The sequence below is a fragment of the Trachurus trachurus genome, assembly GCF_905171665.1.
Source record: "Trachurus trachurus genome assembly, chromosome: 9".
Lineage (NCBI taxonomy): Eukaryota > Metazoa > Chordata > Actinopteri > Carangiformes > Carangidae > Trachurus > Trachurus trachurus.
Window position 1 is genome coordinate 10,848,604 of NC_139895.1, and position 15,947 is coordinate 10,864,550.

Genomic DNA, 15,947 nt, shown 5'->3' on the forward strand with positions numbered 1-15,947 from the left:
AAAGGAGTAGGAAAAAGTACACATTTTATTTAAAAAAAAATCCCACCCCTTTCTCATCATGGTTTATATCTAAATATCCATATCAATATACATAAATATCCATATACTACATCCATAGAAATATATAAAACACACATATAACAACATGTATTATCTTATTTATTATGTTGTTTACATTTGCTATCAGAGGACTATCAAACAAGTATTACATTGTTAAGACACTGTACAGTATAATTACAGTCATGCTGATTACTGATTACTAAGTGTTATACATTGAATTGTAGGCCTATTGTTTTTTTGTTTTTGTTTTTAATTCTCTGAGTCATATTCAAATTTCTTTATAGCTTATCTTTTCAGAAGTCTACAAATATTAACTAACACAGCCTGAGAAAAACACACTGCATCATATACAGGTGCATCTAAATAAATTAGAATATCATGGGAAAGTTTATTTATGTCAGTAATTAAATTCAGAAAATGAAACTAATACATTATATAGATCCATTACATGCAGAATGAAACATTTCATGTCTTTATTTTATTTGATTATTTTAATTGTAATGATTATTTACATTTAAAATTCAGTATCTCAAAAAAAAAAAAGTGAATATTACAAATGACCAGTTAAAACGACTTTTAAACTACTTGGACTCCTATATTGAGATATGATTTCAAATGACAACACATATCCACAGTATAATTAAATTTTCCATAACTTAACTCTTTAGCTTTAATAAGCAAATGATGGGAATATGCGTGTATATGGGTGTTTTGAGGCCTTTAGCATGCAAAATGAACCGAAAGGCATATTTTAGGCTCCACATTTCCTAATATAAACTAGGCCACAACTAGTGACCTCAGACCGATTAATAACCCCATCCTGAAATAATATTATATCTATATTGGGAGAGGAAACACAAACAAATCGTGTTCTGTGTTTAAACTGGGCCAGAATGTACCGAAATTTACACAGTCAGTTGAACACAACTCTCTTTTTTCAGGCCCCAGTGGCTGAAATGGAAAAGTCTGTAGCATAGACTGTAAAAAGAAGGTCTGTAGAGAGAAAAAGTGTGTTAATGGAGCACATGAGCAGGGGGCGGGACCGAGTCAGGACGGGTGACATGATTGACAGCAGCTCCAGCAAATCACAATCCGTGTTACGTTCACGTGTAGGTCAGAATATCAGGAATAAAGAATAAAAATAACGTAACACAGTAGAAATCAAAAGAATAAAGTCACAAAAGTTTCAATTTGATGTTTTGTCATTACTGCTAATGAATGTCAGCACATATGGCAGCTACAATATCACTTTTATCCTGACAGTTAAGAAACAAACATTTGGGAATGAGCTACTACAGTAATGCTGATAGCTACGTGGAAACTATCTAACGGAAGCGGTTGACTGACAAAAACATGATTCAAAACGTCTGTAATTTGATTATAACTCATTTAAAATGAAGGAATATAGATATTTTAGATTCAAATAGCTCAATTTGTAAGCTAAACGCGCGATTCCTGTTCCCGGTTGATATGTCTTCCGGTGGTCCATGAACGCAGCACTTGTGGCAGTTACAACAGCAGCAGCAGCAGCAGCGTCTCTCTGCAAAAAACCGACCAGGACAGAAACAAACAGACATGCCGGTGGACCTGAGCCAGTGGAGCGGCTCCCTGGAGCTGCAGGAGGTGGAGGAGCAGCCCGCCAAGCCCCTCACCATCAAATACGACTCCGTGGAGATCGACGAGCTCGGTAAAGTGCTCACTCCGACACAGGTGAGTTGACAGCTAACTTAGCATTAGCTCAGTGCTAACTTACATTGTTTTTGTTAGCACCGTGCTAACTAACTATAAACTAACTAACTAGCGCTGGTTTCTGTGCATTAAATATGTAAATATGTAAGTATGCATTGTTGTGGTTAATGTGTATGGACCCAGTCGTGCTTGCACATGTTTGGCAACACTGAGTTAGATTACATAATGTCTCCTACAGCATGACTGCGGATGGTTAAAGACGGCGGACAGCGCCCTCCAATGGCCGACACAAACACACACAGACTGGACATTTCTTTATTTCTTTATTTTTTTATTCGAATATGTGACAAACAAAACAACCAAAAATAACAATAATGAACAAAAAAATAAAATCTAACCATAAACAGCGTAATATGCATAGATAGATAGATAGATAGATAGATAGATAGATAGATAGATAGATAGATAGATAGATAGATAGATAGATAGATAGATATCCACTGATGTATACAGATAGATAGATAGATAGATAGATAGATAGATAGATAGATAGATATCCACTTATATGTACATCATCATGGCTGGTCCATAAAGGTAGAGGAGGTTGCTCCTCTATTTTTCAGAGGCAAGAGGAAGATCAAAAATATTTTTAAGAAAGAGTAAACTGGTTGAAATAAACCATTACCAAATCTCAGTATCATTTATAAAATATTTTTCTCTCGTCTTTGGAAGAAAATCCACCTTTTAAGCCGTTGTTCTACTGCTTAATTGTCATTGACTATAAGAAAATAGGGATAAGTGAGTAGTCAACTAGTATAAATTAACATGACGCTGTGGACTGGTTTTCCTCCTGTCCTCACCAGATTTTTTACTATGTAATATTATAACTAATTATATTATATTCCTAATTTAGGTATAAATTCATGTACATGCTTATTATATTCAACATACACATAAATGCCAATGCCTGCCTGCAACATACACTTATGCCTTTAGAGACAACAACTGACACACCTGTCTTCTGCTTTCTTCTTACCTGTGTTGTCCTATAGGTGCAGAATCGTCCCACCTGCGTCGAGTGGGCCGGGTGCGACTCCAGTAAATTGTACACGCTGGCGCTCACCGACCCCGACGCCCCCAGCAGGAAAGACCCCAAGTTCAGGTGAGAGGAGCAGGAAAAAAAACTGAGAAAACTCTTAACACTAAAAATGGGCAAGAAACTGAATTATTAATATAGTTGAGGTGATAATGCAACCTTATACTAAGCACCACTTATTTATTATATGGTATGTTGTGCTGTTGTAGTAAATGTGGTTTAAAGTGGGGTGTCTATTGGATGTTTTGTATGCATTGTTTCATTGTATGGCGTCTTGTGCTTTATGTTTTATATTGGACAATAGATGGAAATGCCCATCTTTTCGTTTCTTGAAAATTATCAATGCAAGCACAGATTGTCCTTAAATATATAAAATGATTATGCTGTATGGTGTCATAAAATACTAATAATAGTTAGAACAGAGACTTCCCTTTACTATGATTTTAAATAAAAGGAACTAAAATCGTGCATTATTTATGTCCACTGCTGCTTTCAACTACCTAATAAGGAACACGAATGTGGGCTGCAACTCATCAAGTCAAACTGGTTGATTTGCTTTGTGTTTATATACGTTTAAATAGATAAATAGGAATATTTACCATGTAAAGAAAGAAAGCCTACAAAAAGCCCCGGTCCTGATTCAGGGCTCCTTCATGACGGAGCCTCAGTGTGTAGGAACGATCCAGCACATGAGTCAAACTGCACAATGAGTCTGCAGCTTCTGCAGCTCCGAGCCAGCTGCCCTCATTTCAGCCTCACTGCTGCTCAACACGATCAGTTCATTTCACTTTGCAACAGATCCTGTTCAATGAGAAGGTTTTTTGTGAATGTTTTTTTGTGTGAATCAAAACAGACAAGTTTGATTTAACAGATTTAGGATTAAACTAAAATAAATAATTGTTTTCTGATTCTTTTCACTTAAAGGGAGTGGCACCACTTCCTGGTGGTCAACATGAAAGGAAACGATGTGTCGTCTGGCTGCGTCATGTCCGACTACGTGGGCTCTGGACCTCCCAAAGGCACAGGTAAGAGACGATGACACTTAAAGGGATAGTTCAACATTTTGGCAAATTCGCCTATCACCATAATCTCTATAGTCATAGCAGTAGGTTCATTACCTTTAATTATATTATTAGTGCATGTTGTTTTGAGATCCGCGGGGCAGAGACGTGAGCTGCTCAGTGAACACAATGGAGGTGAATGGTACAGGTCCCCTGTCCCTCATCAAACTCATCAAATACACAATCCAACAACTCCACAACGCTCTGGTGGACAAGTTGTGACCTGCACATTCACCACGCTATGAGATAATCATGTAACATTACGAGACAAATGAAAAGGAAGCCGGAACTACATTCCAGACACGGCTGCTGGTCGGAGGGATTTCAAAAGCGCAAGCAGTTCAGAGTATTTGCTTCATCTGTCGTAATGTTACATAATTATACATGATTATCTCATAGCGTGGTGAATGTGCAGGTCACAACTTGTCCACGAGAGCGTTTTGGAGTTGTTGGATTGTGTATTTGATGAGTTTGATGAGGGACAGCTCACGTCTCTGCCCCGCAGATCTCAAAACAACATGAACCGATAATTAAAGGTAATGAACCTACTGCTACGACTATAGGGATTATGGCAATAGAATGCAATAAAATGTTGAACTATCCCTTCAATGTGAAAATAACTTACAGTGGTTTTCTGTAGTGATGTGATACATAAACGGGTGTGTTTTCCTCCCTCAGGTCTGCACCGGTACGTGTGGCTGGTGTACGAGCAGCCGGGCAGCCTGTCCTGCTCCGAGGCCGTCCTCACCAACCGCTCCGGGGACGGACGCGGCAAGTTCAAGCTCCAGAGCTTCAGGAAGAAGTACGACCTGGGAGCGCCGGTGGCCGGGACCTGCTACCAGGCCGAGTGGGACGACTACGTCCCCAGGCTGTACGAGCAGCTGGCCGGGAAGTAACGACGAGAAAAGACTTGAGTCGACTCTTCGATCACTCAGCGTTAGGATTTCCCCTGGAAGCTGGTGGTCGATAGAAAAAAACTCCCTCTCACTTTAGCGAGAAGCAAAAACCCAACAAATAACAGCACTTTCTGTTTTTCCTATGTGCCACTGAATAGTATTTTCTTTTCCCGCCGCTGCTGCTGCCTTCAGGTGATGCACTGACACCAACTCCTCAGTGGCGTCACCTCCACTCACCTGCAATAAATCTGTTCAACAATGAAACATTTGTGTCCTGAGCCTGATTAAAGAAACATTCAAACAACTTTTAACTCCACTGAACATTTTACTATCTATCTATCTATCTATCTATCTATCTATCTATCTATCTATCTATCTATCTATCTATCTATCTATCTATCTATCTATCTATCTATCTATCATAAACTAATTAATCTAATGATAGGAAATTGTTAAGGTGATAACAAATTATAAATATGAGGAAGATTTTGAGAAGTTTGTTCGGCTCAAGCTGCAGGAAACAAACCGCTAGTAATCTTTGCTCTTCTTAAACGATACGTTTTTAATGCTGAGACTTTATATAGTAAGCATTAATAAATACTGAATTCTTCATTTATAACGCATGAATACTCATTAGTAAGTAGTTTATAAATACAGTTAGTGCTTATCAGTGATAAGTAAAACATTTTTAACTGTTTATAAACTACATACTAATGAGTATCCATGTGTTATAAATGATGAATTCAGTATTTAAAGGGTTAGGCTTAACTAATGCTCAATAGTGTGTACTAACCTTTTTAATTTATACACTGACATTAGCTTGTTTTCATATAATTTTCAATGATAAGTTCATTTCTAGTGTGATTAAATCCACTGACTGAAGAGACAGAGGTATAGATCCAGTGTATGACAGTCTTTCAACCTGTCGGCTCATTTTTCCCTGTAAAAACAAGGAAATATCGATCGATTTGTTAACACAAAGATGATATCAAATAATTGTTTTTGTATGTTCACTAATATGCAGAGTCCCATTTCAAATAAACCAATAAATGAAATGAGAAAAGCAGAATCTTTAAACCAGTTCGTTTGAGTTCACATTGGATATTTATATATAAAACAACACGTCCTTAAGTTTGTGTGATGAGCACTTTATTTACAAATATAATTAAAAGCTCTGACAGATTTCATGCTTTGTTTTAACCTGGAAAAAAAAAAAAAAAAAAAAATTAAAGTGCATGCAATAATAATAAAGCATCATACTGGTCTGGTTTATAAGAAAAATACACAACAGCTCGAGAGAAGTTGTGTAAAGCCACAAAAGAAACAAAAAGAAACAAAAAAAAAAAATTAAATGAAAATCCCATTGATAGATGACTGAATCTCAAATACTATCCGAGGAGGGGGGAGGAAAAAAGCGCCTTTTAAAAATTCTGTTTTTTCGATATGAGTGACAGTTAAAATACATGTACAATACGAAAATAAGTAAAAGCTCTCCATAAATCCTTCTATACACAAAGTACAAGTCCCCCTGCTCCCTCCCCCCCCTCCCCCCAATGAAGCCCTTTGTGCTAGCTGGGAGCTGGAGTTCACGTGTCACATGTATCATCATCATTATTATCATTATTATTATTTTTACTATCTTTATTATTCACATTGGCTGCCAGTGCAGAGATAATCAGTACGATACACATGTCGAGTACCATGATTTACCACGATTCACCCCCAGTTCCCCTGAACGAGTCACATTTATTATTATTATTATCATTATTATCATTATTATTATTATTATTAAGTGTACGTTATGTCTGTACATCGTGATCGTCTTTGTCTCTCAAAGTATCAAATTGTGGTTTTTTCAAAAAACGTCCTGGTGAATAAAAAAAAACCAGACCAGTGTCGGGTCGAGTCGGGTCGTCGGATCAGAGCGATGCAGAGTGACGCTCGACTCTGGAGGAAAAACGCGTCGAGATTTTTCTTTTTTTTTTTGTAATTTTTAAAAATGTATTTGTGCCGCTTTGAGACCGAAAAAACGAACAAACGGATGTAAAAAAAGTTCAACAACAACGCCTCTATAGAAATGGATGGTGGTGGTGGTGGTGGTGCCGTTAACGCTCGAATGACGAAGAACTGCCCTCGTTTTTCTCTCCCTCCTTCTCTCCTCGTCTCGTCTCGTCTTTCACTTTTAGTCACACAACCAAAAGTGTCATCATTGATTGCACAAGAAACAACAAACACTGTGACTACAGTATGTTATTATCAGTACGTCTTACAAAAAAAAAACAAAGACAACTACAGGAAGTTATCCAGCATGTTTTTTTTTTTTTTTTTTGTGTCATCTTGTGACATCACGAGAGGAAAGGGGAGGAAGGGACAGGAAGTTTAGGACGGGGTTGGTTGGTTGGTTGGTTTGTTTCTCAAATCAAATCTGCCGTCGACTCCGTCTGACCGGCCCAGAAGACACACAGGGACTGAGCTGTGTGTGTGTGTGTGTGTGTGTGTGTGTGTGTGTGTGTGTGTGTGTGTGTGTGTGTGTGGGCGTCAGCAGCAGTGAACACCTGCACTGTCAGGTCAGGTCGAAGGAGAGGAGAGGAAGTTCGGCGACGGCGACAGCAGCAGCAAGTGGCGGCGTCATCATCATCATCATCATCATCAGCATCATCATCTTCATCGTCGTCATCATCATTATAATCTTCATCGTCATCAGGCCACTCATCTGTAGTCGTCCTTGGGAAAGTCCAGGGTGCCCAGGTTGCCGAAGCCGAGCCGCATGCTCTCCATGTCGAAGTTGTCGGTCTCCCGCTCCTGGCGCTCCAGCAGGTGTTTGATCCGGTCGGTTCGCTCCTTCTGAAGGGAAACCAGCTCCTCTTCAATCTGCGGCGGGAAAACAGGAACAGGAAGTGAAGCAGCGTGTGTGTGTGTGACGTCATTTTATCTCTCTTCAATCGGCTGTAAAAGTGTTAATATAATAATAATATATAGATATAATAATGGTTGAGACAACTGCTCCCACTCTAAGCGATGATGTCACGCATTCTGACATGAACATTCCGTGCAATACACACCCATTATAATCTCATAATCTCTCCAAAAATGATCATGGTCATTGATCAGTGATTGATCAAAAACTATGTGACCTATCACAACGTGGAGTAATACACTAATACCCAAGACTTGTATCTACATTTTAAAGTTTAAATGGAGTCTCTAGGTGAAAGTATGCCTGAGCAGTAGACGTTTGAAAAACTCCAATAATTGTTCTTTTTTGCTCTTTTTGTTTTCGCCCGTCCCATTGACTTCAATGCAAAATTGATACTAAACAAAACATCACAACTACAAATCTATATGAGAATCATTTTTAAAGAGGAGTAATGCATGTCTATTTCATTTCCTTTTCTTCTTATCCCCATGTCATTTTATTTATTTACTTATATTTGATTATTATTATAACATATACGTATATATTTCAATTCATTTTAGTTATCAATGTTGACAATACACTGCAAAAATTAAGGAGTAGAAAAGAGAAAAACAACAAATCAAAACAACAAATCAAAAAGAGGTCCTCTTTCATTTTCAATTTATATATAATATATATTTTTAATACTGTTAATACTGCCCTTATTCATATGCTTTATATATTGAGTATTATTTTTCTCTGATTAATGTGACATTATATGGAGCAGCTGTGTGATGTAATCTGTACATTCGACTGTTCAAATCCTTTTCAATAAAGTTCATTGAAAAAAAAAGAAGAAGAAAAATCCTTTATGTCTCTATATCTACAGGTACTGGTCATCGTCTTTTTAAAGGCAAAATGTGCACAAACAGATTAATTCATCAGATTATTCCTGTCTGACCAGGTCCAGGTATGACGTGTCCAGTTTCCTGCTGTGACGTCCTACATGGAAACACTACAGCTATGATCTTATATATTAAATGTTGTACATTTAATATTTGCTAATTTTTATTTTACTGATATTCTGAATGTTGATTATTGTATGTTTCTTGTGTTTGGATGTTGTTTATTGATGATTTTATTTGATGCTCTTCTCTGTAGTAAAGTGTCATTGAGTGGCTTGAAAGGCGCTTTTTAAATAAAATGTATTATTATTATGATAGAAACCCATAATAATAGAGATATTTTAAGGTATGCATTTGAAGCTGTTGTGGCTGAGATGCACTGATATACAGCGTATCAATACATGTTAATGTTTCTCTTCCTGCACCACTAACCAGGGGGCTGAGTTTTTATACAGAGCTCTTCACCTGTTTTTATATTTCACTGCTCTATTTGTTTCACTTTTTCCTTTTGCTCTGCATCTTTTGGCGCAGCGTGAATGCCAATAAAGGATCCTGAATCTTGTTTATTGTTGTTTTTGTGGATCTTTTTTCATGTGCTTGTTGTCATGTATTTAATAAGATCGCACCATTAAACTTCTACTAATCAGACTGTTAAAAGTTTAAGTCGTCCTGTAGTAACTTCCAGTTTTCTGATCTAATGTTCGATGTCAGCTGCTGGTATATATATATTGGAGTGATGTGTTAATAAGAGTGTAACACTGTACAGCTCGATGCAGCAGAGTCGACTACAACCTGCAGCAGCAGTGAACCAACACGTCATCGACACAGTCGCACTGTAACGTCGGCTTCCTTTGTTCCAGGAGCGTTTGTGTTGCAGAGCTGCGTTTTTTCCATTATATATCCTCACTACATCACAGTTACACACACGAAGAGGCTGGATGCAACAAACTTTGTCGTGCTAAGTTCCATTATTAATCAGGCTGGATATTTCTGAACCGAACACATGAACTCATCACACACACGCACGCACATCCACAGGTGCAGACAAAGCCCTGCGTGGTGCAATACGACAATCTGGCCCCCGTCGACTGAGCATGCACAGAAAACTCCAGACTCCGACCATGAACCCAAACCGGAGGACAATAGTGCTGCTTCTACAAAACCAATGACATCATCCCAAACACACGGTGGAGGCTGCAGGTCCGGGCGGCGGCCAGGAGAGGGCGACACAGCTCCACGGCCGGTTCTGCCGCTCAGCAGAACTGGATCAGGGCGGCATTTCAAAACGTCTCTCTCTCTCTCCCTCTCTCTTTGTTGTCGGAGCGCTGTCTACTAGACTGTGGAGATGACGTCGGCCACTCTGGAAGGAGGCGTGCTCGCACTCGGCCGCTCTAATCTGATCACATGTCATTGGTATACATGGCAGGTTGCCTCCACGCTCACATTTAAGGATGTGCCTTAGCAGCAGCAGTGTTCAGGGACGCTCATGTCAAATATATGCAAAATTATTAATAAGTATGAGAGTTGGTTGACAGCGAGAACGACCACAACTTCATAATTGATGACTAAAAGTAAAAGTAATAAATATTTCTGTTGATAAATTGACATTATGGATCTAAAAAGAGAGACCGGACCCTTTTAAAAACTAGTTAAGAACGAGCTCTGATTATAATCTGAGCTGTATTTTTTGTTAGTAAGTGTGTTTTCACAGATAAAAGAGACAACAAAGATGTCGTCATAAGAGCTGCGAGTTCACATCCAGAGATTTCACCACTGTTACCAGTGAGTGGGAGAGAAACGGTCGTGTTTCTCCCTGCAGGAAGGCATGATGCCACTGTCATCGCCACCTGTGGGGAGGGAAATCTGTGTGTGTGTGTGAGTGTGTGTGTGTGTCTGGGTCGCCTTTCATGGCCGCGCCGCCTGCTGAGGTGGATGCAAATGTGTATCCGGACCTGTTCGCTTAAGCACCGAGGCGTCGCTCCGACTGTTTGCACTGCAGCTCATTACCGCCGCGTTTGTGTTTGTCCACAGACCCTCACATCCTTAAAAGGGTTTGGTTTGTTTTTTTTACGTTCCTGTATGTGGTGCAGCGTTGTTCCTGTTGGATGTAATACAAATAAGTGGGTGCATTTGTGTGTGTTAGAGGTTGTGAAAGTCATTTTGTTCTTTCTTAATGGAGTCTGAAGTCATTTACAACCTTAAGGTGTTTGTATGAAATGTTGTTTCAACACACCTCAAGTCAAAATTGTTTGTATTCCTTGGGCGGCCCATTGCTGATGGTTTTATGACGCATGTTTGTGACTTTATATGCTGTTTTTGTCAAGCACTTTGTAAACTTGTGTTTTTAAAGCTGTATAAATAAAGTTATTATTATTGTAGAGGTGGATGAGAGGCGAGGAATCATACAAACAGGTATAATGACGTCCACATGCTGTTCTTTGAATTACGGTGGCGCCTCTAAACGCATCAGCAGCATCATATATATATTTTTTTTCTAAAAGAGATGTGTTAGGTCACTACTTAAATATACAATAAAATCTTAAACCAGGCGGTTACACATCGGCCTTAAACTGTGCCACCCCGAACTTTATGTCTGCTGCTTCTCTTTTATTGTGAAGCCTCGGGCTACTTCCTGTCTCTCTGTGGCAGTCGGCGTCCTGTGAAGCCATGTTATGAATTTGTGATTTCTAATTTTACTTTTTTTTTTTTTTTACCCTTCACTTTTGCCTTTGGAAATGTCTTGAATTTAAATTTTTTTTAATGTGAAACATCAGATTTAGTCCAGTTTTTTAACACCTGAGAGAAAATACATTTAATTTCCTCTCATGGACAAAATTAGAAACGCTTTTCCTCTACTGTGTTTTCATTTATCTCATGTACAGAGCCGTATTAAAACATAGTAATATATCTAAGTAATGGTATGGCTCCTTTAATAAACGAACGAGTGTTTGCGCGGCCACCACACCTTTTGTTCCAGGTGAGCCCGGCGCAGCGACACCTTCTGCTCCAGCTTCTGCTGCTCGCGCTCGTGCTGCGCCTCGGTCTGCATCTTGATCTTGCTTTGGTAGGCATTGAGCAGCTCCATCTCCTGCTGCAGCTGCTGCCTCAGGGCCTGGCACTCGGCTTCCTGGGCCTCGTCCAGACGCAGCTGACACCGCCGACCGTGGACGGACCACAACGGAGGGGGAGAGAGGGAGAGAAAGAGAGAGGGAGAACATGGATAAGACACACAGAGAGGAGAAAGAGGGAACAGAGACAGAAAGAATGGGAGGTGAAAGGATGGAAGAAAATGAAAGAGAGAAAGAAGAAGAGAACAATATTAGACAAACGCACAACAAGCATCAGCAACAGGTGAAAGAGAAAAAGGCATCATCATCATCATCATTATTAGGGGTGGGAATCTTTTACTATCTCACGATTAGATTAGATTCTGAGTTTTGGGGCTACGATTCGATTCAAAATCAATTTTCGATTCAAAACGATTTGATTCATAATGATTTCTGCTTCAGTCGATCGGCGTGCAAAGGATCCTCATGATCTACTCCAGTCTGCTTTGCAAGACAGAATGACTAAAGTGTCTTTTTCACATTTATTGAGTTTTAAACATTTGTCCATGCTTAGATAGAATTGTTGAAACTGTTGCATAAAAGCAATATCACATGTTGCGTAAGTAACAAAATTAAAAGTGCCTCTTTATTTAAAAAAAATAGTGCAGTTAAACATGCTGCATTTTAAATTCTAAGGAAATGGAGGCCGACAGCCGGCAGATTTGTTTCATTTTTAAAAAATTTTTTTTTATCGATTTTGGGACATTTTATATCGATTCTGAATCGTATTAAATGATTGCGATTCTTATGTGAATCGATTCTTTGGACACACCCCTAATCATCATCATCATCATCGTGTCTCTACTCACCGCCTGCGAGGCCATCATCTCGTTGATGCTCTGCTCGTACTGCTCGGCCAGGATGGCCAGCTTACGCGTCTGCTCGTCCTTCAGCGCCTTCAGCACCGTCTTGTGCTCGGACTTGGGCGTGATCTCCATCTGGTGGTGGCGCAGCGCCTTGTACTGCTTCGTCTGCACCTTGCACGTGTCCTGGAACTGCTTCTTGATCTGCAGCTCCAGAGCCTGCAGAGTCGGAGAGGACGGACAGAGTCGATCAGGTTTTATTATTATTATTCCATTAACAGGGCTCCAGGATAACTTTTTTTGGAGCACAGTGGCCTCCTAACTTAAGATTTTAGGAGCGGAAACAGACAATTTTGGGGCGAACACCGTAAATCGACTTCCTTTTCATTCATGATCCTCACACACATCGGCCTGCTGACACCTCTGTCATGACAGATACCAGATACTCTGAGTCGCCCTTTCTACGTTTCACCAGCGTTAAAAGAAAAACCCGGCAAATTAACTGGTTGAAAAATGTACTTGCACTGTCCAGACTGCCATTTAGGGGCAAAAGTCTGGAGCCCTGCATCAACCTTCATTTATTCTCGAAGGACATTGAGGTTTCCCTCGTTTTCAATGCTGTCGAGTTAACGAGCACATTAAAAACACTAACAATGATTACAACCAAAACAATAAAGAAGAAAAGAAATATCATCTAAAACATTTACAATTAGAAACACAGCCATCTGAGATTAAGGTCGTCCAATTTCAGGGTGTGTTGAAGTGCGTCTCCATGAAGAGAGAGGCAGTTTTACCAATATTTGTACAAACTCGTCAAACTTTGAGTAGCAGCAGATCAGATGAGCGGGTCATGTAGTTCCACTCCAATAAATTTACAATACACAGTGGTCGTCTGCCTAGAAGGGCCTTAAAAATATATAAAAGCCAACGCCTCCTGCGTCTATCTTCAAGAGGCGTGTGGACTCAGTGTCCTTGCTTTTATTTGATGTCATCCTATGATCTATTTTATCTCACAGGTTTACTCAGATGCTCTTTGATTTTAACTCTTTTATCCCATCTTTTCTTATCTTATTGTATCTCATTTGATTTGTTTTTGTCATGTATACCCCCCTTTTATTTATTTTTTACTGCATCCTGCTCTCTAATTTGAGTCCTCCTGGTCTCAGTTTGTTGTTGGGTTCTTGTATTGCCTGTGTTGCTGTATCGGCGGTCCACCTCTTATGGTTTTATGGCATTTATGACTTGTCTCTTCTGTATCGTTTTGTGAAGCACTTTGTAAACTTGTGTTTTAAAAGATGCTATATAAATAAAGTTATTATTATTATTATTAAGAGAGGGCCAACCAACTTTCTCATAGAGAGCTTAATGGTGAGGATCATATTTAGCACCAGTAATAAAATGATAGACCGAGTCCAGACGCTTCAAAGTTGATAGATAGATTTGTATAGATTATATCTCCATAATCCATAACAGACATAATAACGCAGACAAGACATTTTAAAATCTACTGCTGTTCTTCTCTCTATCTGGTATTTTAAAGCTTCAGATTTGTGCGGCAGTTGAAGGTTAAAGGTTTTTACATCGCCAAAGGGGGCCAATAAAAAAAGAGGCACAGTTTCTAGTCTGTGTTATCCTCAAAAGCAAATTAAAATGAAATGACATTCAGAGATGACACGTTTTGTATGTTCTTTCACCATTCTTTCCAAATTAATTTGTTACATCCACGTTGCATCACTGCATTATCAAAAACTACACAAAACCGGAGAGATGTTACTCTCGGCTTGCGCCATCTTCGAGGTGAGATCCGATTCCTCTTTTTTTTCATTCTTTTTTTTTCTCAAAAAGACCCAAGAAAGATTTTTAAAAATGAATCCAGAAACAAAAGCGTTTTTTAAGAGTTCAGGTTTTCTTACTGTCACTCAACACATCACATCACACACACACGTTGACTCACTTTGAGGTTCTTGGGCTGCTGCCGGAGCTCCAGCACGTGCTTGCGGTGGAGTTCGCGCTCGCGTCGGTTGTTGTACTCGATCTGGTTCTCCAGCTCCGTCTGGTGCTGCAGCCGGATCAGGTCCATCCGCAGCTTCTGCAGCGTCTTCAGCTGCCGCTGCTCCAGCTCCTGCGTGGACTCGTCGTGGCGGATCAGCATGGCGTGCTCCATCTCCTTCTGGGTCTTCTTCTTGTTCAGCTCCTTGGAGGACGGAGATGGGAAAGGGATGGAAGACTTTCAGTAGCCGATATTGATTGATTATCATTGTTTGGTCGTATTTTTTATTCAGAATGGCTTTTAACATTGAGTTTTATTATCGTTTAATGTTTAAATTGTCTCAGTTTTTGATCAACAATACCCTACAGCAATGGTTGTCAAAGTTGAGTCCTTGAGAGGATTCAAGGGGGTCCCCAACTTTTTCTTGAGATTTTTACCACTTAAATCAATTATTTTTATCTATTTATTTTATAACTATTACCACATTTTCTAGAATTCTTTTTTAAACTTTAGGAAGTTTTCCACTTTTTTCTAGAAAGTTTTCCACTTTTTTCTAGAAACTTTTAACTTTTTTTTTTTTTTAAGAAATCTTACCTTTTCCAGAAATTTCTCTACAATATTTCCAAAAATTCACACCATTGGCTCTATTTTGAACAAACATTAACTAAAAAAATAACCTTATTCAATCTCAGAACAATATTTGTGTATTTCTGGTGTTTGCTTCAAATTTTTTTCCAATGGGGGTCCGTGGTCTAATTTGCATCAATTTTAGGGGTCCTTGAGAACCACTGCCCTACAGGATATCTTCAAATGCAAAACACCCCTTTAGAGTAAGACTATGTTTTTCGGACACATACCTCAGGAATGGCCAAAAAAGAGATAAACATTTAATACATATCTTGCTGGTGGCCTGTAAAAAGAGCATTACCAGGACTCTAAACTCTAAATACAGGCAGCTTTTGTTTCAGAAAATGCTAAATGTGAAGCCTGAGTTGTTTTGAGTTGATGATGAGGTAACGTTGGAATGGTTCTTCAGAAAAGAAGTCTTTACTATAGCTACTTTCATAAAAAGTACCTGGAGACTAAGAAAAAGTGAATTATTTATGTGAATTCCATGTGGTTTTTGTTTTGTCTATACACTGATGATTTTGTTTGTTGTCTAACTATGAAATGTGGCTTGTAGGCTTATAGGCCTTATAGGCTGGGCACCTTAATTGGTGCATATAAATTCATTCATTCATTCATACATACATGGATGGATGGACATCACAACGGACATTTATAAAATGGAGAAGATAACAGCATTTGTTAATCACAAATTGGATAAATTCGCTTCATACTGGGAAAACTGGGTCAAATACTGTATGTCACGGCCCATAGGCCTGATTTTATTTTCACAAACCAATGACTGTGGTGTATGAAAAGGATCACTCCCCACTACTTC

The 15,947-nt window shown here is 39.1% G+C and overlaps 2 protein-coding genes across 3 annotated transcripts in view; one reads left to right on the plus strand and one right to left on the minus strand.

Annotated features, from left to right (window-relative positions):
* Nucleotides 1–1,578: 1,578 nt before the first annotated feature.
* pebp1 (phosphatidylethanolamine binding protein 1) lies at nucleotides 1,579–5,066 on the plus strand. Its single transcript, XM_083979184.1, has 4 exons — nucleotides 1,579–1,770; nucleotides 2,802–2,911; nucleotides 3,770–3,870; nucleotides 4,585–5,066. Exons 1-4 carry the CDS (start codon nucleotides 1,636–1,638, stop codon nucleotides 4,800–4,802), a joined length of 564 nt encoding a protein of 187 aa, XP_083835310.1. The 5' UTR covers nucleotides 1,579–1,635; the 3' UTR covers nucleotides 4,803–5,066.
* A 2,391-nt stretch (nucleotides 5,067–7,457) lies between these two features.
* Nucleotides 7,458–15,947, minus strand: part of taok3a (TAO kinase 3a) — an 87,459-nt gene continuing 78,969 nt past the window's right edge. For both annotated transcript variants that reach the window (XM_083979159.1, XM_083979160.1), the window contains exons 18-21: nucleotides 14,468–14,707; nucleotides 12,520–12,732; nucleotides 11,569–11,751; nucleotides 7,458–7,673 (exon numbers count right to left, since the gene is read on the minus strand). In XM_083979159.1, coding sequence (XP_083835285.1) covers nucleotides 7,512–7,673; nucleotides 11,569–11,751; nucleotides 12,520–12,732; nucleotides 14,468–14,707 — 798 coding nt within the window. In that variant the 3' untranslated portion in view covers nucleotides 7,458–7,511. The remainder of the gene's footprint in view (nucleotides 7,674–11,568; nucleotides 11,752–12,519; nucleotides 12,733–14,467; nucleotides 14,708–15,947) is intronic.